We start from the raw sequence: 22,062 nt of genomic DNA on the forward strand, positions 1-22,062 counted from the left end.
TGAATGATTGTCTCATTGGACATTTCAGCTGCCTTTTGAAATATCTGATGCAGAACTTCAGCAGAAAGTTGACAGGTCGTAAGGACAAGGGGGTGTTTTTTTGCAGCAATTTTTTTCTGACCTTCTAAAACATTAGAAAAACAAAGCAAAGACATACTCTAGCAACAGAGAAAACAGATGACCAAGTCATTATTTGTGCTATCACAATGTCCCAAATATGGCAGACATTTCATCAGGCACCCAAAAGCATACTAAAAATGATCTAATAGTATAAAAAAGCAAAGCTACTTGAAGAGGAAAGTGGAATACCACATTGCACAAACACCTGAGCAAGAGAGTGTCATGGTATTTTATTAGTAACACACTGAATGTTGGTATCTTTTTTTTCCCTTCTAAAATTAAATGCTCTAGATTAGGGTTATGGTTAAGGTAAAATCCCGATTGATTAATTATCACTTTATTGATGGTTGGTGGGGGGAAGGGGCAGAGTTTTTCTCTAAAAAGTCACATCCATTATTTCAAACTCAAATTTGCAAACTCAGTTCCAGTGCCTTTTCTGCTATAAACACTCAACAGGAGCTCCTCAGTCTCCCTTATAGGGAAGAGCATCTAACTCAGAGGATAAACTGAATGAGAATTAGCTCACTTAATTAGATAGATTCTGCTAGGTGTCATGAAAGAAGAAGAAAACAGGAATGCTACAGAAGAGAATATAAGGTTTGAAGATGGCATTACTATAAAGGCAAGGGAGGTAAGCAAGTCAGGCAGTGAGACAGAGAAGTCAAATGGAAAGACACCTTTTCTATTAATTACTAAGAAGTAGAAGGATTAGTACTTTTACAAATATAAAACTGAGCTATTTTCCATCTAGTAAACTGGTTACTGCAGAGAACCAGAGTGACTTTTCCAGAACAGAACAAGTCACAGAGTAGAATTTGTATGTACTCCTACATACAAATGTTAAGTCAGTTATTAAGCTATTCATGAGGTCGCTGTAGAGAAGAAGGATACAGGGGTATTAAAGCATACTGAAAATTTTCTAGTTATGGAGGTATGCATAGTTTTTCGGTTCCTAAATTCTTTATCAGTTTCATTGTAATAGTTTCAGTGACAGACTCCATGGCACTTACAGTAACCTGAAAAAAATAAAGTGCAATCAAGTAAGGGACTACTTCCTCAAAACATATTTTTGAAAATATAAAAATGACAGAAGACGTTTTGAATACTTTTTAGTAGTCTTCTGTATTTGGGATCTTATAGGAACATTTGGATCACATTTTCAAATTTTCTTTCATAGGTATAAAACCTTTAGTTTGACTTTTTGTTTGAATGCAATCCAGGACTGTCTCACACACAGCTCTTTCTAGAAACCCTGTATCAAACATTTTGATATTTGTGATGAAACATTGAGACCTGCCAAAAAATAAGGGGGAGAAATAGTGTATTTCCTAATGGCCAGGCAGAGCAAATAGTTTGTACCCTGACATGATAAGTTTATAGAAAACCACAGCGACACGGATTTCCGTGAGGAAACAACCCAGCTCACTGCAATGGTTGATTTGTACGTTCATCTTAATTATTTTTTAAATAGTATCAGTGATCAGCCATATAGTCAACGTTGTTTCCCTGTCAGTGACTGCGCAGCCGAGGGCACCGAGCGATGGGGACAGGACTCCCTGTAGGGGGACGGGGTGCACGGGGCTGTCCAGGCCATCTGAACATTTTCCCTGAGTACACGGGACCAGCTCCCGGCGCTGGTAAACGCTGGCAACAAACGCGGGAACTCTCTCCACGCAACAAGTGGGGTCCGGCGGCTCAGCCGCGGCCCCGGGCGGGGCGGCCGGGAACGGCCACGGCCTGAGGAACGACCGGGGCGGGTCCGTCCCCACCGCCCCCAGCGGCCTGGGCGCTGTCGTGTGTCCCCCCACCCCGCAGTCCCGAAGCGGGGCGCCGGGGGGGAAGGAGCGGGAGCCGCCCCTCGGGACGTGCGTGACGGACACGGGACGCGGATGCCAGACCCGCCATGTGTGTGAAGGACTCCTCCGCCCCGTTCCCGCCCCGGGCGGGGCAGGCTCGCACCGCCTCACGAGCCGGCTCGGGCCGGGCAGCTGAGGGCAAAAGCTTCACCGGCGCGCAAGGCGCATGCGCGAGCGGCCGGCGCGTGCGCGGTAGCGGCGGCGGACGCGGAGCGGAGTCCGGCACTCGGCAACGCTCGGCGGTTCCCGTGCAGGCCAGGCCGCCATTTTCTCGCAGCCTCCCCGTGCGCGGCTCCTGTCCCGCTGCCCGCGCTCTGTCCTGCTCGGCAATGGACGGGTGAGTGGGGGCCGGGGCGCTGGGGGCGAGGGGCTGCCGCGCTGCTGCTGCCGGTCGGTGCTGGGACCTGTCTCGGTGCCTCGCTGGCTGACGGCAGGCGTCTCGGAGGGTGTGGGGAGCGGCGGGCTGCCCGCCGCGGGACGGCTGGAGCCTGAGAGCGCCGTGCAGGCTGGGAGCGGGGCAAGACGGGGCTCAGCGTCTCCGTAACCCCCCGGTAGGATCCCCCGCTCGAGTCGCCGACGGATTTGGGCCGCCCTCTGCTCGGTGCGGTGCCCGATACGGCGCGTCTCGACGTGAAGAGGCAGCGCGATCTACCCTCATCGGCCCCCCAGAGCCTCTCGCTCCCTCTTGCTCTCCCGCCTATGCCGTGTCTCCCCCCGGGCGGGGGGTGACGAGGGGCACGCTGCGGGGCTCGGGTTTGTTTTGGAGCTGGCTGGAGGGGAGGAGCGATACCAGCGGGAGCCAGATGTCGAGCTCTTTTGTTTTCAGAAACTGCCTAATAAGCCCTTTGGCTTCCCCCCCCCCCCAGGTAGAAAGATGTCTTTGTATATGCTGTGGACTGGCTGTAAGAGCCAAAGAAGGGAAGGTTGGAAGGAGTCGACCATGCGGGACAGCGAGGGCTGCGGTGGGCAGGCACCACACACAAGGCCTGCTTTTTGTTGGATTTGGAAAATGGGGCTGCTGGTTGTAGCCCTCGTCAGTGTAAATACAGCAGCTTCCAGCTCCCGCATTTCCTATTAAGTTGTTTACTCTACTTCAAACAGAGAAGCCATCTCTTTGGTATGCTTAAAGCATATAACCTTTCAACTGTGAGAGTTCTAAAGGCTTTTTATGGTTAGTTGTGGTTATAATGTTAGGTTTTACAAATCCTGTCTGAGCAGTCTTGTCACTAATGAGTACTACATGATGGAATGCTCTCATATATTCGTGTTTTCTTTTTTTTTTCTTCGTGTGGACTTACATTTCTGTTGGGATTGTGTTACACAGAGTGATGATGTCACAACCTCTAAGAAAAAGGTGGACCTTGACATACCTGTTGCAGAGTTTTGTATAGGTGTACCTCATTAAATTTCATATAAGTGTGACTGCCAATGCATTCCTTTTTTTTCCAAGCTAATTTTAAAAAAAATGTTTTTGTTGCTTTCTGGTTTAAGAAGATCTCTAGGGCAGGCTGTGTTGCTGAATTAGCTGTCTAGTTAGCAGAGATGTTTGAGAAAAGTTCTGTGCTTGCTTTCAAATTATTTTATTTCCACCCTGTGGTCCACGTGTAGTCCGGAGACCCAAGTTTCCTAATGAAATTTCCTGACAGTGCTGCACTGGAGTGACGTTTACTTGAAACTTTGTACTCTTTTGGAGTAGCCTGTAATCTGGGGGAGCGCAGTGGCTTTTGTAGGTTTCTTTTGTACTTCCCCTCAGTCCTGCTGTGTTCTTGGAACACAGTTTCTTGATCAGGAAAGTTGTTGGCTGTTTGTTTCCTCATTATTTTGTCATTGCGATACATTGAAAAGTTGAATTTGAAGATAAATTGGTTAACTTGTGTTCTTGTTTGTTTTTTTTTTTTTACAGCATTGTCACTGATGTTGCAGTTGGTGTGAAGGTAGGATGTACACTTAAATAAGGGGGCAAACTGTTGATACAAAATTAACTACTTTGAGTATCAGTATTGCAAATTGGAAGATTTTAGCTAGTCATTGTGAGCTGGTATCCAGTCAGCAGTATATGCTTTATTAACCAGAAATCCCCAGAGGTAAATCGGGGGCTCTACATAAAAGACCTTTCTAGGCACTGAACTGTAAACAGTGGTTCTAGATTAATGCAGTGGTGTCAGCTTCTTATTTTAAAGTTTCGTTTTGCGTATTTTTTTCAAACAACACTTTCTCATTGTTGCATGGTGCCTGTAAAAGTCTTGTTTTCTTCTCTCCCTCCCCCTCCTTGTTTAAAAACAGTTACCGCTGAAGTTAAAAAAGAAGTGACTGCCTGTAATAGGACTCAGAAATATGGGAGGTAGAATTTGTTATGTAGACACAGAAGTGGGTGTTTGCTTTGCTTTACTTTTTATTTCTCAAGTTTGGTTATGAACTTATCTCTTTTTTAATAGCAAGGAAAAGGGTTGTTAATTTACTATTCAGTTTTTTATTCAAATCTGTCTCAGGAATTAGATCTTAACTTTCTCGTTATTTCTTAGTCTGCTACTATGAAGTAAAGATATATGGGACAAGGGAACTTTAATGAATGCTTGTGAGCAATTCTTTCAGTGGTAGGAACATAAAAGTTTACTAGTGCATACAGTTAACTCTTCACATGTGGTCAGGGACTTTTTAGCTTGTGTTACTTACCTACCTTTTCACCTGAAGCTGATCTGTGTTAACTGCTTGCTGAGGCAGGCTTTGTCTAGTAAGGCTCAGGTGCACAGATCCAGTATCAGTCCTGCTGGATTTGGACTAGTTCCTACGTAATACAGCCAGCCTATAGATACAGCAGCTGTTCTGTCAGATGTACCTGTATGATGTTCCTGAGCAGGCTTGCTTCTAGGAAGAGCTATAAGAAGTCAGTTATATGGATTCTGGACCCATCTGGCTCCATATGTTCATGCAGTGTTGGAGACAGGCTTAAAATCACTCTCTGAGTCGTGAGTCAAGTGTAGTTATTAAAGCACTTCTGTGGAGCTAATCACAATAGAAATATGAACTGGCATGATTGTTTCTTTCTTGCCTGGGAGGACTGATTAAAGTTTAAGAATGTATTTAGTAGTTTGGAGGAATACCTAAGGAAGTTCCAAGAGTTCGAAGTTTTTCTGAAGTAAACTGATCGTTTGCTTTGAGGAAAAAAAAAATAAATCCATAAATTGCCCTCAGTCCTATCTAGTGAAGAAGCAGTTTCAGGTAAACCACGTATTACTTGAACCTTGGATTCTGACGTTCTCACTTCAGGAGAAGTAAATGGATTCAGTATCCCTTTCATTCTTTACTATGAGCAACTGGAGTGTTTATGAGAATTTGAGTGTTATATGTTGCAATTTTGGAACCATACTTTCAGATACTAGCCAGACAGTGAAATGAAGACGCTCCAGAGGATGTAACTGCTTCTTTCTGTTGATTATAGAAATTATATTATGAGATTATGAGATTATGGAAGTTATATTATGAATATAAGAAAGAAAGCAAGCCAGGTGTATTGAAGGCAGTAATTAAAATAAATACAAGGAAAGGCACAGAAGTGTCAAAAAGTTGTGTTCTTTGCCTTGTAAAAGTAGACTTGTTGTTCAGATTTTAAAAGAAAACAGTCTGTGCATGGAAGTAGTGGGAATAAATAAAGGTGATGATTTTCTGGAAAAGCTGTTAAATATGGGAGGAGTAAACTGGATTGTATTCTGGAGCTTCTGTAATTATCTCAAGATACTAATAATGGAAAATGGAATTTCTTTTTAATTGATATATACAGTGTGGGTATCAGTATTTTATTCAACTTTATTCATATTTTGTGAAAGGCCATGTGAAACATTTTTCCTTTTTGTTCTTTTCACTGCCCTTGATGCACTGAAGTTTTAAAGTTGAGGAATGCTTTACTGTGGGTGTATATAAACAACTAGGATCATTCATCCGGCCTTTCCTTGGCTGTTATCTTTTCTTTGGGGTGCTATGGAAATGTGTAGACATTAAGTTTTGAATCTAAGGAATTGCATCAGCAGTTTTAATGCTGTTCCAATGCTGCTTTTATTGTGACTGGATAGGCATTGGAGGTGAGCAGGGATTTACCTGTGTGAAATCAACTTATCCAGGATATTAGTTTCAACCAATGTTTTCTTGAGATTTTTTACCTACAGTATATATGCTGGTCAGTTATACAGCATGTTGTGATATATTCAGTTACACTTAAAGAAATGAATTGTGATACAAGACTCTTCTGTTTGGAAAATTTGCTTTATTTTATCATCAGTCATGTCAATACAAATTTGAAAATTTTATTAACTGTTGTCTGGCTGGTTTCTCTCTTAAACAGAAAAGTGAACATGTTACTTATATTTTTAAACCCATTCATAAAAGAGTTAAGTACTGTACTGTAGGTGTTGTTTTTCAATTAAAAGAGGGCTTTTGAGCTTTGAGGACTTCATATGGGCAAGGCAAGTATATAGTAGAAGGAATGTTTGCTTATAATGTTTTATTAAGAAATATATAGTCTGAGTTACCTGCAAGTGAAGCTGATAAATTTGAAGCTATTGCCATTTATTTGTGCTGTACACTTGATTTAAGACATTTTTCTTCATCTGATGTTCAGTCTTCATTTTATTTACATGTTGAGTCACCAGAAAATAACACCAAAAACGGATGAAAACATAAAACTTGGAATGGAGGTGGAAAAAATGACAAATACTACTTGAAAACTTGGTTTGCATACAGTAAATATGGGGATTTGTGCAACTCAAAATATGTAATGGGAGCACACTTCCTAGCTAAAATCTGTCAGAGGAGCAGTGTGCTTTAATTTCTGAAAGCATTAGAACATGTTAAAACCCAGTCATCTTGTAAATACATATGAAATAACTCTGATTTGGTCTGTAATGTCTTGTTTTGCTTACCTAGAATTCATGGAGGCAAAGAAATGTCACTCTGCACACAGTTCACCCCTTACATTACTATTTACAAAGTAATGCAGAAAGAATGAACTTTATTTCTGTGTGTTAGTTTGTGAACTCACATTGTATATAAGCAGTTTGTGTAAAGTGTACTTGAATAGAAGAGAGCTAGGAATTCCAGTAATGGCAGTATATTACATAGTTCAATTTTTTAAAAAGTTTCAGTTTCTTGAAGAAGTTCTATACATGTTATGGATTTCTTCATGCACAGTTTTAAAAATTGCCGTTATATAAAATGTTTGCTTTTTTGTTTAAAAAAGGTACATCACAGTTGCTCTGCTCTTATTACATGAGGTCCTTAGTTACTAAAAATAAAACGGCTTGCTAGTTAGCTACTAGTCTCAATCTTCTCATTGCTCACTGGCTATATAGATTTGGGTATTTAATAATCAGCATCTAATAACTGTACTTTGAATTGCTCTCCTGTGTTCTCTTTGCAGTTACAATGCTTTAATCTTGTAAGTAAAGTGATTAGGTGCTTGGAGTGGTAGAGCCATGTATGAAGTATATAATGTATCTCTTCTCTGGAGTAATTAAAAGACTCTGGGGGGGTGTAAAACACGATGTAAAGAATATATGTCACGCAGGTACAGGGAATAACTTAAGTGAATTTTGGGTGCATGTTGAGGATGATCTCTTTTACTGTATTTCAGCGTGTGCCACTTCAGTCTAATGTATCATCTTTCTCCTGGATGATGTGTAGCTGTGCAGTAAATGGGACCTGAACAATTGAGCGACTCATTTTGTATATATGGAATGCATGTTTCAGAATGGCTGAGGTGTGCTTCTACCTGAGAGGAGAAAAGAAGCAGTCATTTATTTATGGATGCATTGTTTGGCTTCAGCATTTGGGAATTTTTGACATTGTTGAGAGTATTTTGGGCTATACTAGCCAAAACCAGAGAGCTTCAGCCGCCAAGCATAGACAGTCCCACTTATAGCTAGAATGGAAAACTCATATTCCAATAAACATTTCCTGGTTGCTGAAACTTAACATGGAGGAATATAGTATGGGGGAAGGACAGTAGCTAAAACCAGGAGAGATATGAACTGATGGAGAGAAGGGAGAGAGCACAAAGTAGCAATCTGTAAAGTACTGTTGAAGCATTGTCCACTTTGGTTTTTTTAACTCAAGTTCTAAGGGGTAGTCTTCTCTTACAAAATTATAGAACACTGACCCTTTTTTGCTACTAATAACAGAATTTCTTCATGGTGGAAACAAATACTGTGGGTACTTTGTGACTTATTTCATCTGTGCCCTGTATAATGAAAATTTGTGTTGAAAAGTCAGAAATTCTAGCAAGTTGTCAGAAGACTAAATTTAAGAAGTGGAAAAATTTGTTTCAGTAGCTTGTTCCTTTCAGTTTTTTTCTTTTTCTGAAATCTTTTGCCTTCACTGTTGTCATTTTGGCTACTTAAAATGAAGGAAGTGGTAGGATAAAAAACTGATCCATTCTTACAGACAAATGCCATGTGATTGTCTGTTTTATTGTATTTAAAATATTAGAATTATAGTTTTGAGCTGTATTTTCATGTCTAATATAATTACTAGTAGATTCTACAAAGAGGCAGTGATTTGAGAAAAATGGACTGTTTATGAATTGGAGAAGCTGTTTTAGTTTTGTTTTAGCTAGGATAATGTTTCTAAACAACTTTTGTGTTCAATGATACTTAGTTGTGATAGTAGCAGTTGATAGCAAAAAACCACGTGGAACATTATAGCAGTGAAGTAAGAATGGTGTGACCATGTTCAGAAGTTTAGAACTGGCTTCTGGATTTGTCTCTTCAGCAGTGGCATGTCCTTGGTGACAAAAAATAACTTCCTACACTGAAAGACATTTGCTCTCTTTGTAGCAGTAAATTTTATAAATTGACCCTGTTTGAAGTGGCTTTTGTATTTATTCTCAGAACAGTTTACTCCAATTCTTTTTTCTTTGTACCTTTTTTTTTAATGCTCATTCTACCACTGTAATATATGTGAAAAATAAGGAGAGCTGAAAGTGGAAGGAAAGGAAGAATGTTGAAAATTAGTTTGTGCTCTGTAGTAAGTATGCATCAATGTAAGGAAGATTTACTGTATCTATTTGATGTGTTTTGATGTCTGTCACTAATTGGAAATCACCTATTTTTTATTTGTAACAGAACACTTATGTTTGCATCTTAATGGGGGAGTTGTACAAAGAGAAATGCTTTGGGATGGTCCTGTGCAGGGCCAGGAGTTAGAATCCGTGATCTTTGTGGGTCCCTTCCAGCTTGGCATATTCTATGGTTTTATAATCTGAAAAATATGAGCTAATACCAGCATGAAAATACCTTTCCCATTTCTTAAAGCTTTGAGCCATGTTTTCACAAGCTTCATTCCAGTTTTTTCTGTCACTGTAATACTTGAGCAACAGCTGTTTAGGTAGCCAATTCACAGACCTCTCTTGGGAACTTAACCAGGATAAAGCTAAGCTGACACAATAGTGAGTTACATCTTTTTACTCAGATTGGTACCAAAGCGTGCGGTTGCATAAGTGCTTGTAGCAATATAGAATTGGGAAGGACGGAATGCGAACAAATGCTGGGGCCAGGGAGAAGGTAGGATTGCTGCATTTGATGGTAGTTGGTTCAAATGAGGCTGTGGTTTCACAAGCTGTTAATGGGACTGTGATGTTTGATTTAGGGGTTTGGGTATTTTTTTATAGCTGCAAGCACATGCATCTGTATTTAGCTTTTCATAAAATCAGTTCTGTAAATGTTTAACATGAGTATTGACTTACAGATAAACTAACACTAGTGCTTTTAATTTATTATTGGAAATAGCAGATAATTTAGTAGGAAATACCTTCCATGTTGATCCCACCTTGAGGTGTAGAAACTGCTACTGAAGGACCAAATCTGTACATCTGGGTGCCATGATTCTCTGTCTGGAAAGCAGAGAACACATCCAGATCATAGCTCTAGTAAGTTGTTCTCACCTATTCTAATTTACTACCAGTAACGTACAGCTGTTTGAGAGTAACACTTTCTTTTCTGGTAAAAGTGGAATAGAAAGTCTGAAACACTGGAATAAATGATCTTGTTAGTGTACTTTCTCCTTGATCTTTGAAGTGTTGATTCATTTTAAACAAGGTTCTTGCTTGGCGTCTTTCCTTACAATTGAAAGTTTGGAGGTTTCCAGATGGGGCTGTGTGACATGGTGCAACTGGAGATTTAATTCTCCACTCTTTGGCTTTTTGGTTTAATAGTCCATCTTGATCTTTTGGTGCTTTGAGAAATTTTACTCTTTTCAAGGGAGTTGAGAATTGTCTCCTTTTGATCTTAAAGACTTTTCAAATTCCGTTGATTACTCTCAATTCCTACAAACTAGTGTTTTTATGAATGAGGTACATAGCATATACTATGTGAATAGTTGCAAGTATAAAAGCTTAATTTTCTCCTAGATCCTTTCTTACTGAAAAACTGAGAGTGTTAAAATGGCAAAGTTAGTTGTTTGGCTATGTGAACAATATATGCTTGGCTGAGAAGAGTATGGAAAAGAATTGAAGTAGGGTGAAAAAGTAAATATATGGAGAGTAGTAAGTATGGAAAGGTGGTCATATTGTATCCAGTTAACATTTGGATTTTCATTCAGTATTAAGTTACAAGTGAGTTATTAAGCACCCGTGGAGTGCATGACCTTATTTGATAAGATTTCCTGCTAATATATTTAAAGAGTGTAACCTTTAAAAAAAAAAATCAAGTAGGTGTACTCCTTTTGTGTAAGCTTCAGTGATAACAAGCTTATAGTTTAAACGGTGTGGTTTGTAAAGTATTTATGAACCTGCATGGAGTTTCTTTTGGATTGTACATTTGGACTTGGCTTGGCTTGTCCTGAACAGGTCTTCTGTGATCCTGTACATATGAGAGGTGCAACAAATTCATTAGGGTAATCTATATCAGTGCATGTAGTCAGAGCATAAGGCAGATAAGGTGTTTCTTCTTCACCAAAGAGTATATATTTATGCAGGGATTCATTAAAAATATATCGTGTTAAAAATGAAGCATTCGTTGAATTCTGATCCATCACACATGTAAACTCAACAAAGTTTATAAATGTTGTGTTGGGGGGTTTAAAATATGTTGTTCTGTTGTTTCCAACGTCCAGTCCCTAAAGTTAATTCAGATACTAAAGTAGTGTGTTTGCAGGTGCGTATCTGTTAGAGGGGAATGCTTAATGTCTTGGTTGAAATTGTCATGTCCTTTTATTCCTCTCCCATACTATCGGGTTTCTGGCTCGCTCTTAAATTGTTCCCAGATGTTAGAAATGAAGTGTTTTACAGTGCTGTTGGATTTCCTTAAATCGTGAGATCTGTCTCCTGGCTTGTCATACCCCTTGGGAAATTCGTGCCTGTGGGCTGAGAATGACTGTGGTAAATGTGCAGTGCAACTAAAGTTTTCCTGTTTTTCTTTCAGCTGGGGCAGAAGGGGAGAGAGAGGGAAATGGGGAGGGCAGAAGCATCATGTTTTTTGAGAAAGGTTTTTAATATCAACAAATTTGAATACCACAAATGAGAAGATTTATCAGAAAATGTATTTTTCAATATCTTCGAGTGTCATCTTTATATTTTCCAGTGCAAATTTAAGAAGTTATTTTAGATGATACTGTTGACTTCTTAACAAAGTGCAGTTTTGTCACTTTTTTACTGTTTCTAATAGTATTGGTTTAGTGTTCTTGTAGTATTGTAGTGCTTCTACACACATTTGTAATATGCCTTCTGTAATACACTGCTGTGTTAGGTTCAGCCATAACTGCTGATCAGTCTCCATAGCCCTGAATTATTGAGAAAATAGCTCATGTTTCTTGGTCATAAACAGTTTACAAAAAGTACTTGCATGCATAAAAGACTAAATCGCTTTAGTAACTCTCAAGCCAAAGTTGTTACTCTCTGGTTGTACCTTGGATGTAATAAAATCTGGGCAGTGTTTGAAATATTTAAAGCCCTATCTGGCATGTGAGGACAATAGTTGGCAAAGAGTTCTATATAGTATAATTTTGATTAGCCTGGAAGGATAGTATGCCTGTAATGACTTCCTGAAATTACATAGCTACTTAATATAACCTGTGATAGCATGAAGCTTTATAGTGGTCTGTTCGGGGGGGGGAGCAGAATCTGAAATCCTTCTATGTAAATCCAGCTTGTGTAGTGAGGGATTTTGAGTTAGCTATGACTATTAAAGCAAGGAGCTAGGAGAATAATTTGCTAAGCTAGGGGCTTCTTTTTCTTTGTATAGTTGATTTTGTAAATTCTAGAAGTGACAGCATATACAATAACTATTCATTTAGGGAAATCAACTAAAATACCAAAGTGGTATCTTCAATTTACAGTATATAAAATAATTTTTGTATATATAATTTTGAATTTTAATTATGTATTAAAAGTCTGAGCTGGTGTATTTTTTATCTTTTTTGAAAGTGAGTTTTACATAATTCCATTGATTGAAGCTATACATTAACATGATGTTTTCACACCATGGATGGAAATGCCCTCATGGGGGCAAGGGTGGGATAACATGAGCTTCATTGAAAGGACAGTATTGACTGCAATAAATTCAAGGTTCACTCACTGCAAGATGTTAGTTTGGCAATTCTCTTGAGATTTTTTTTTCTGTACTAGTATTTTTGCAGATGCTGGTTTCATAAAGAAATGTTCTAAATATCTCTGATAGGAGTAGTTAGTGGTTAGCTTTTATGGAAGATTAATGTAGATTAATCTTCTTAACATTCGTAGGAATAGAAACAAGGCAGTGAAAACTTGTACTGTTGAGGACTGCATGTCAGAAGATGACCTATTAATAGTATAATAGCAGTTTGTACTTCTTATTTTGTCCTTTATAATCTCCTTGCCTCATGCTAAAATGGATATTCAATTAGTCTCTATCACGTTGCTATTACAGTAACATTTCTTTGCAGTCTGTGATGAAATAAAATCATTGTGGTGGTTTTTGTTTGTTATTTTAACTTGGATGTGAATGTTTCTGCCATCTATGTGTTCGTGATCTTCAGTATCGTTACACAATCTCAAGCTTGCTTTGATTCTTTAAACTCAGCAGTTTGCACAGGTGGGGGAAAAAATGAAGTGAACATTGCTCTTGGATCTTCCATTCTTCTTGAATATGATTCACTATGCTCTTCGAAGATCTGACTTTAGTTTCCTTAACCTCTGAAACACTCAATACAATTACCTAATTTAGTTTAAAGGGTTCTTTGTTTTGCATGATTTAACTAGCAGAACTGCTGTGCTTGGAAATAAGACTAATTAAATATTCAGGATGCTTGGAAAATTAGTTATAGTTCTTGAAACTTGTAGCAGAGTTATGTCTTTGACATAGCAGAGTTACGAAAAGCTTTGCTCTTGGAGCAAGATGCCAGTCCTTTGTGTCTTAGCACCCTCTGAGAGAAGATGCACATAAAACCAAACCCAAGCACCCCAAAGAACAAATTGAATAAAATCTCATCTCTGCTGAATAAATGTAAGTAAAATAAGTATTTATGTCTATGTAATTCAGGAAATGCTTGTGTCACGTAGTAGTGCCAGTCTAAGAGCACACATTGGCTTACTTGGGATGCTTATATTAAATTGCTTTATTAGAAAACCGGCATCTTCAGATAACCCTTTTGAAGTAAATCACAATTAGCAGGCAGTTACTGCTTTTGATTTTGTAATTTAATAATTCTGTGTCCAAGTACATCATGTGTCTTTTGCTGCATGGCTGGTTTTAAAGTTACACATTGAATGAAGTATAGAGCTGACTAGGCTGCTTAAGAACCATTTAGGAAAAACAGGCATGTATATCTAGTAAAGATGATTACTCACACGGTGAGAGATCTTTGACCAAAAGCTTGACAAGTATGTATGGGAGTGAGTTAGCAGAGGGTTGCTATACATTTGTGATTTCATGGGGGGCTGGAAGAACATTCCACATATGAACCTGTTCATTTGTGAATCAGACTTTTGAACACTAATTTATGCGGATAAGACAACTGTAGAATTATGATACAGACCAATGTAAGAACTTCATATTTTTTCTTCTGAAGCAAAAATGTTAAAACTTTCAAGTGCAATGCTAAAATCTTGTGATTGACTATGAAGGTATTCATGAAATGTAAAATGATATGTTTCAAAATGAAGAGAGAACTGTTCATGAAACACAAATACAGTAACTGAATATCCACTCTATTGAGTAATTTGTGCTTTTTGAAAGCCTGATTTACTAGGAGCCAGAAGTTTATGCAGTCACACTTGCTTTCTGTCATTCAGCAGTTGCTCTTGTAAGTAACTTTCTGAAGCTGAAGACAACTCAAATTTGAGATATTTCAGAATTGTAAAGTTCCTGCATGTTCTGGGAAGAGCATTCATTTGGTACTGGGGTTGCTTCAGCTGTTTATGTAGTAACTGCTGTACCATTGCAAATTAATGTCTGTCATATTGAGGGAAAAAAAATGCTGCTGAATTATGTTAATCATCTTGACTGTGAACGGATTCAGTCTCTGCTGCTACTTCTGCCTCTTGAGTTGAGCTGTCCAGGCTGCAGACGGGGGCTTGCAGGCAAGGCTAGGTGGGTAGCTGCAAGCAGAAAAAGCTGCTGTTATCACTGAGTAAGCTAATGCTGCTAGTAATCTTGAACATTACGTTAGAAAATAGAACATTAAAGAGAAAGAAGGAATGTCTATGTTTCAGCTCACAGTGGGTGCCCCTGTTAGTGTATTGTATTTATAGTAGAAAGCAATGTGGTTTGAATAACAGTTTCCATAACTTCTCTATCTTGTTTCTCAGCTTTGTCTAGCTAAATTTTTCCTTGGTTATATCTGATTAAAAATGCATCCTTATATTGAAAAGGACAAGACTTAGTCCTTCTCATGGTCCTACCTAATCTTGGTATTAGGCACGATGCAATTTTAAAGTAACTCTGTTGCTGATCTGATGGGCACGGCTTTGTTACTTGCTATGTACCCTTAAGAGCTTAGAGCATTCGATAAATTGTATAAAGATTCTGATGTTGAAAACTTCATAAACTTTAATGGCTCTATGTGTGCATATACCTATATAAACTTTAACATACTGTTCTGTGTACCACATACTGTGGTAAAGGTTTGGTTTTTATACATCTTTCAGTTGTGCTGTCTAGAAAGGTGATAGCCTCAGATTAATTTATTATACATTATTGAGGTGCTCTGTAAAACGCATTCACTAACTAGTCATGCTTCTGTTGTAGTATCCACAACAGAGATGAAAATATTTATTTTTATAAAGATGGGTAGTAACTTGTTTTCTTTCATCATTTCCATTTTAGCTGTGATCTGGATTGGTCTTAAGGGTGCTGTGGAAATACTTTTTAAGTGGGAATAGAACCTATAAGAAATTAAAGATAATATTCAAAGGATACTTTAATTTTTTTTTTTATTGAAAGATCATGTAAATATTTTGTAGGCCTTTTGGGAGGTTAAGTCTTGAGGGATGAAGGGAGCTTGGTGGTAAAAGAAAAAAAAAAGGAAAGAAAAAGGTGTGAAAAGCATAAGTCTCTTCAGTTACATCAAATGCCTGTCTTACAAATAATTTGAGAAGAAAGGATTATCTTGTGTGTTTTTAGCATAAACCCTCCTCTGATTTTTGCAACCCACTTTCAAGTCATTCATTAATTGATATTTGTCATGTTTTAAGAATTACAATGAAGATGTAATTCTCTGCCCTAAATTGTGTTTTGCAGAACAAATGGATGTCCCCAAAATGAAAATTGATCATTTCCTGTGAAGACAAGTCTTTTTTTTTTTTTTTTTAAATAGGGGTGTCAGAATTGAGCTAAACTCCATATTTCTATTTGTATAGATTTCCCTTGTAGTTTCAGCTAGATATAATAATTTAATATATATGTGTATTAAAGTATAAAACTATGAGTTAATTTAAATGTTATTGAAATAGACTATATTTAATCATAATAATATTTTAGTTTGAAATGCTGGACAAAATTATTGTTCAGCAGTTCTCATTGTGTCCAGAGATGGCTTCATTTCAGTGGTGGGTTAAACAACTGTGCTTAAGCTGCTCTCATTTCAGATTGCCATGTAAATATACCGTTTTACTTAGATTTCAAGTTGTTGCACTTATCTGAAAAGAGGAAGTATCATCTTTAAAAATCACAAAATAGAGGAAAAAAAATCTCTTACTGTCTCTTTCTTTTTAGAGAGGATCTGACGAACTTCTTTCAGGCAGTGTACTCAATAGCCCGAACTCTAACATGAGCAGCATGGTAGTTACTGGTAAGTGATGCCCTTTCAAAGGAGAAATCTCTAATTTATACTTGGACTCATTTCCTTTTTACAAGGGGAGAACACTGAAACAAGAATCTGTCGTGCTATAGAGGGATAAACTGTTGGCATGTATTAGAGTGTAGTGACCTTATATATATATTCACAAACCTTGGGTATCTGAGAAGAATAATCCCATAAAACAGTAGGCAACTTCGAGATGTCTGCGCACTAAATTGTTGGTGAGTGATGGGATGAAAAATTACACTTGTCTTGTACAGCTGCTTTTAAAGTAAGGAATCCCAAGTGCCAAGAAAAGGTAAACAGCTTAACTCCTCTGTGGCATCAACTTTTTCACACTTAGACACCTGCAAGTCTGGGCATTACAGGGAAGCGCACTGTGCCAGTTTCGTAATACAGTATGGGTTCAGGGGAACAGTTTTCCTCTGTTCTGATTGACTGCTAAAGCAGGAAGCTTCACTTTGCTCCTACACTTTGAGATCGCAGTGGGGAATGTCAGTGCAAAGTGAGTGTGGTTACTCTTTAATCAAATTTCTGGTGATGCAAGATAGGTTTTTGGCACTTATTAAAATGTCTTCTTTTGCAGTTGATGCTCCTGTATGTTGAATGTGCATTGAATTCCCTTGGAAAGCTTATTTTAGAGGTCTTGCCTTTTTTTTTTTTTTTTTTTTTTTTTTTCATCTTGTCAGTTGTTTTTTTGTGTTTGGTTTGTTGTTTGTTTTTTTTTCCTTAGAGATGTGGAGGAATTGATTCATGGTATCAGAGGGTTGCTGGGCTTTCCAATTAGTTGCCTGGTTCACTGCTTTACTGTGCCTGATTTTCTGTATTTATGTGCTGAGCACTGTAATCACTGATTTTAGTAGCAGACTCTTTTCATTTAATCTATTAGTAAGAGATTGGGATTCAGGATGCAATTTCCTGTTATATTTAGGGTGCTGTGGTAGCAGCTGTTGCCAGAATGGGTAACTCTATGCTTTCTCATCCTACATCCTTAGCACAGGCAGAAAAAAACCTCACCCAACTTCACATGTTTCTGCTATACTCTCTTCTGTTGGAGTGCTAATAAACTTGCAGAATAAGCTAATCCAGCATTTAACTATACTAACAAAATGATGTTTTCCCTTGGAGCAGTCATGTGCTTGCACATGGATCAGTCATGTGATTGCACAGTTGCTAAACACAGTGCTGTGTTGGGAGGAGGAAGAGAACCACTTCCACTGGCAGTTCTGTAACCAGAGGTGAAAAGGTGATGATACTTTGGAGTAGATCAAAAGTGCAGTGTAGTGCATTCATAGCCATTTTGAACCACCAGAACATTTGTTTTTCTTACTTTCTTCTGGTTCTGAAAGAGGTCCCTCTTGTTTTCATTTTCTTGATGTCCTCTGCAGTCCTGAATATTAATTAGTGCTTGCTTCAGCAATTTTCTTAACTTAAATGAGAAACTAGAATGAAAAGGAGTTCAAGTTGTATGTGTAAGAGTTTGGATTTGGGCAGTGGGAGGGGGAGGGAGAACACTGTTAAGAGGACAAAGTTCTAAATATTACATAATTTTCCACGTATATTTTCAGAAAAACTTTTAGTTCAGGAAAACTAAATGCGACTTAATTTATCAAAGGAAAAAAAGGCTAAAGGAAAATAATTGAAATAAGAATTATTATAATTTTGAGTTTTCAGAAGAAAAAGTGCAGAAGCTTGTCTAAGCAGCCTTTACAAAGAAATTCTTCTCTTTGTGAAAAGTTCTTAAAATGGAAAAGGCTGTTTTGATCCCATGAGGTTAACTTGGGAGTTTGATGTATTTAACAAATACAGATGTTCATTCCCATCTTGTTTTTGTTTCCACCCATTTTAAGCTGATTTAGGGTTTGGATTTCATTCTTGTGAGTTTCTTTGTTGTATGGTGTTTTGGGTTTTTGTGTGTGTTCCTTTTTTTGTGTGTGTGTGGTTTTTTTTTTTGTTGTTGTTTTTTGTTTTGTTTTTGCATCCAGAACCATGAGTGACTTCTCAAGAAACAATCTCATTAGCAAGCAGCAGCAACCAGAGCAGTGACCTGGCTCCTGTAGTAGCAGTTGACTGTTGTAAAAGGTTTCATATAAGTTGTGTAATACGTAAAGGAGGTTGGTGGAAAAATAATAACAAACAAACAAAAACCCATGCTCTGAATACAGTCCTGTAATTCTAATAATTCTCCACAGAGGTCAGTGGAAAGGGGGCTAGTTTGTTTGGAGATATTTTTTTTTTTTAAAAAACAATTTCTTGTTATTGTATTCAAATTTAATTTCTGCCTGCCTTTTTTAAATAGCATAAAAACCCCTGTAGATTAGGATAAATCCACAGTTCAGTATTATTTCTGAATGTATCCTCCTGTAGCCGTCTGGCTTATTGTGGACCTGGAAGTACTTTTTCCAGACTTGCACAGTTTACAAATTCAGATTGTAAACTCAGAAGTAATTAGATCTGAAATGGAAACTCGTGTGTTAATTTTTCTGTCACCACCTCCTGAAACCTAATGAGTTCAAATGTTCTTTATGTCTGAATTGATGTCCTCCTTTTGCTTCAGTTCTGCTATTACTGTTCTCTTTAGAAGAATTTAAAACTTCTGTGAATAGAATTTATTTTGCTGTAGCCAAGGCATAGTAGTGAGGAATCTTTCTCAGATTTTCTAGGGCTTAAGAGATCTGTGATCACTTATTAAGTTCTGTGTAAATGAGACACATTGTAGAAATCGGCCTATTCTGTAGCTCTTAAAACTGATATACCTTTTAGGGCTAATGCCCTTTCATTCTTAGAGTTGGGAAGTGTCATGATTTTATCCAACCTGGCCATTGTTTTCTGGCATATATAGAAACCTATTCTGGTTTTGACCTTGATATTTCCAGCATCTGATCCCATGATATTTTTTCAAGCAGATACAGAGATCAACAGAAGAAAGAGACAGTTTGTAATCCTCTGAGCCTCATTGGTAAAAGTATACACAATCAAAAAACCAGTTGTCACTAGTAGTGCCCTAGCAGGCCTGAACTTAGAGCAAAACCTTGTCAATCACAGCCTCATTTCTTTCTGAATCTGTGCTGTAGAAACATTAACCTAAATCAAAATGTATAAGTTATAAAACAAATGTAACTTTTTATGGAAATGTGTGTTTTTGGTGGAACTGAGGGTTTTGTCATTATGGATGAGACTGAAGATGAGTTTTTAAAAACCAACTTCCTACCCTTTTATCATGGTAGTGGTTTTTTGTATTCAGCTGCCATTCAGTCAGAATACTGTAGTACTTTAATGCTTTTATGAATACTCTTACTCTAATTTTTTCTTAGTGAAAGGCACGAGAGGAATGGTTTTTCTGCCCTATAGAGAGTATTACATATGAATCCTGTCATATTTTTTTGTGAAAGAAATATGTGAAATTGGTGGGCAGACATTTCATTTACATTCTTATTGATTATTTGAACCACTCGTAATTTTATGAACAATATGAAATTAAGGAAAAGCCTCCTGTGTTGGACATGGCTCAAAATCCAAGGCCCGATCCTTGGGCATTTCCTAAGCAGTTGTGTCATCAGTATCCACCTTCAAGACTGTACAGGTAAGAGGAGATTGACGATGTGTTGTTTTAACATTGACTACAAGTGAAGTTACTGTCTTAGGTACCTTCTGTGTCTTTTGCATAGAGCAGCCTTAAAAGAAAGTTAGACTGCGATGAGCGTGACTCCTGTGTGAGTTCTTTTATCACTTAATTCAGAACTGTTGTATCTCCTGAACATAATTTGATTCCTGTCATTGTGGAATTGTGGAATTTCAGATAAGCATTTGTATTTAAATATACAAGATGTATTTTTTTTCCTAAACTAGTTTGAATAGTATGGCAGAACAGCAGTCTGTAAACACTGAGGGAAGGATCCCATCTACTAGATTAGAATTTGTAGCAAGGGAAGACAGCCTGTAAAGTTCCAGGTCAGCAAATATCTAAGCTTTTCTAAGAAGTTCTTTTTTTATTTTAGATGTTTAAGTTTCTGACCTTTTTGACACCAGGTGACACTGATATGTTGAAGTTGTACTGTCGGAACTACAGGCCTTCTGCTACTGCTTGAACTACTACTAGTGTTTTCCTTTAGCTTTTCTGAAAAATATTTTTAAAGTTTATTTGTATTTTCCATCTTAATCTTGCTTGATTCTGATCTCTTTGTAGAGCATAACCTTGTCATAAAGATCTGTGAGTTAATTTTTTTCATGTTGGTGCACAATGACTGGAAAGGCTGTTTGGATAAACTAAAATGATTTGGTAACAGGATTCTGAGAAACCAGAGCTGAAACCAGGATATTTAAAAAATATTTTTGACTCTGGATGTTTTTGAAGACATTAGTAATGCACATTGTAAATGATTGTACATAAATAACTTTTTTACCTTTCAGTGCTTATGTTCAGTAAATACATAACTGCAGTTGTTTATTCTGCAGCTTTTAAATTGAAGAAAAAAGTCCCTTCTCTTTAAGAACTAGGAAAGGTGTTTCCTCTGTAATGGGTTGTTTTTATGCTGAACTTGTAAGGCTTTTGCTGTTCAGATGGAGTAGTGCTTAATGGAAGTTCTAGGAATAGTTACCTGTATGAAGCTGCTCATGCCATTAACTGTAAATGTAACATTTTTAAGGGATGTAGATAAAAAGTAAAAAATGTTAATGACAGTTCTGTGAAAATTGGCTTGTCAAAGACAAGGGATTGAAACAGAGAAATTGCCAGGTTTTCTTGTTACAGCTGCCACCAATTTCATTGTTCACGTTTGTGTGTTTAAGGTAAATCGGTAGAAACATTCCAAAAATCCTTTTGCAACTGGAGCTCACCAAACTCCTGGAGCTTTAAATGATACTATTAATCTTGATCTTGTTTTTACTTAATTAGCAGGAAATCTTAGCAGTGACTTCAGTAGGTAATTCATTGTATTAACAGAATACTTAGCACTTGTAAGAATACTTACAAGCTAATAATATTTAAAGCGCTGTGTTTAACTTGGGGAATAAACATAGATGTGCCATTTTTTGATAGCACATTAAGTAAAATTGGTTATTAGTTAACATTAATGATGCCTAAACATAGATAATTTACCTCTGAAGTTTGTAAATTGATTACAGTTAATAATAATTGGAAAGATTTGAAGAAGTACATCACATGTGATGGGAAAGTATAATAATTTAATAATATAGTATAATTTACATTTTTCTACGGATATGCATGTGGATGAGCTACATTTTAATGCTCTGAATGTCTGAACAATATAATCTTTTTGTAAATTAAGAAACTTACAAAAATAAAAAAACCTCAGGATGAGAGAAATTAAATGTGGCTATTATTATTAATTTAGGTAATTTCTGTCTGCATCACTATGCCATGGTAATTCATTGTTGTTCCACTTCAGTTGGATTTTACTCTAGCTGTAGTATCTTTATATATTTTTAAGGACTAAATTGAAGTGTATTAGTTTTAGGCTGTGCAACATTGAACAGCCACTATATCATAGTGTAAAGGTGTTATCATTGTTACTTAGAAAACATAGTGCTTAGTGGATTTTGAAATAGGGGTGCAGCCTATGTTCAGATGTGCCAGATAAAAGCTGTGTAGTTACATTTCTTAATTGCTTCACCTTGTTTACTTCTTTAAGTTCATACTCCTGTTAAGCAATATTCTTTGTACTAAAGCTAGTTGATTGGTCAAGATTTTCATTTGCACATGACCCACGTCCGTGGTAAACAACAAAAAAACCCCACCAACCAAAGCGTAATTAACAATGACCATGTAATCTCTAATTTTAAGATTAACAAATGCAGACTTCAGACA

At 37.5% G+C, this 22,062-nt stretch overlaps 1 protein-coding gene and 1 long non-coding RNA gene across 10 annotated transcripts in view; one reads left to right on the top strand and one right to left on the bottom strand.

Annotated features, from left to right (window-relative positions):
- Positions 1-339: 339 nt before the first annotated feature.
- Positions 340-2,127, bottom strand: LOC116790634. Its single transcript, XR_004358433.1, has 3 exons — positions 2,080-2,127; positions 1,012-1,136; positions 340-407 (listed from the first exon to the last, which is right to left on the bottom strand). It is a non-coding gene; the product is annotated as an uncharacterized LOC116790634 (long non-coding RNA).
- Positions 2,128-2,161: 34 nt separating this feature from the next.
- The window catches only part of PTBP2 (polypyrimidine tract binding protein 2), a 48,078-nt gene continuing 28,177 nt past the window's right edge, over positions 2,162-22,062 (top strand). For 3 of the 9 annotated variants that reach the window (XM_032696307.1, XM_032696306.1, XM_032696308.1), the window contains exons 1-3: positions 2,163-2,313; positions 3,880-3,910; positions 16,151-16,226. In XM_032696307.1, the coding sequence (XP_032552198.1) occupies positions 2,306-2,313; positions 3,880-3,910; positions 16,151-16,226 (115 nt within the window). In that variant the 5' untranslated portion in view covers positions 2,163-2,305. Of the gene's footprint in view, positions 2,314-3,879; positions 3,911-16,150; positions 16,227-22,062 lie in introns of those variants that run through there. The other 6 variants (XM_032696304.1, XM_032696305.1, XM_032696309.1 and 3 more) reach the window with 4 other exon arrangements.

This window comes from Chiroxiphia lanceolata, chromosome 9 (genome assembly GCF_009829145.1).
Source record: "Chiroxiphia lanceolata isolate bChiLan1 chromosome 9, bChiLan1.pri, whole genome shotgun sequence".
NCBI lineage: Eukaryota > Metazoa > Chordata > Aves > Passeriformes > Pipridae > Chiroxiphia > Chiroxiphia lanceolata.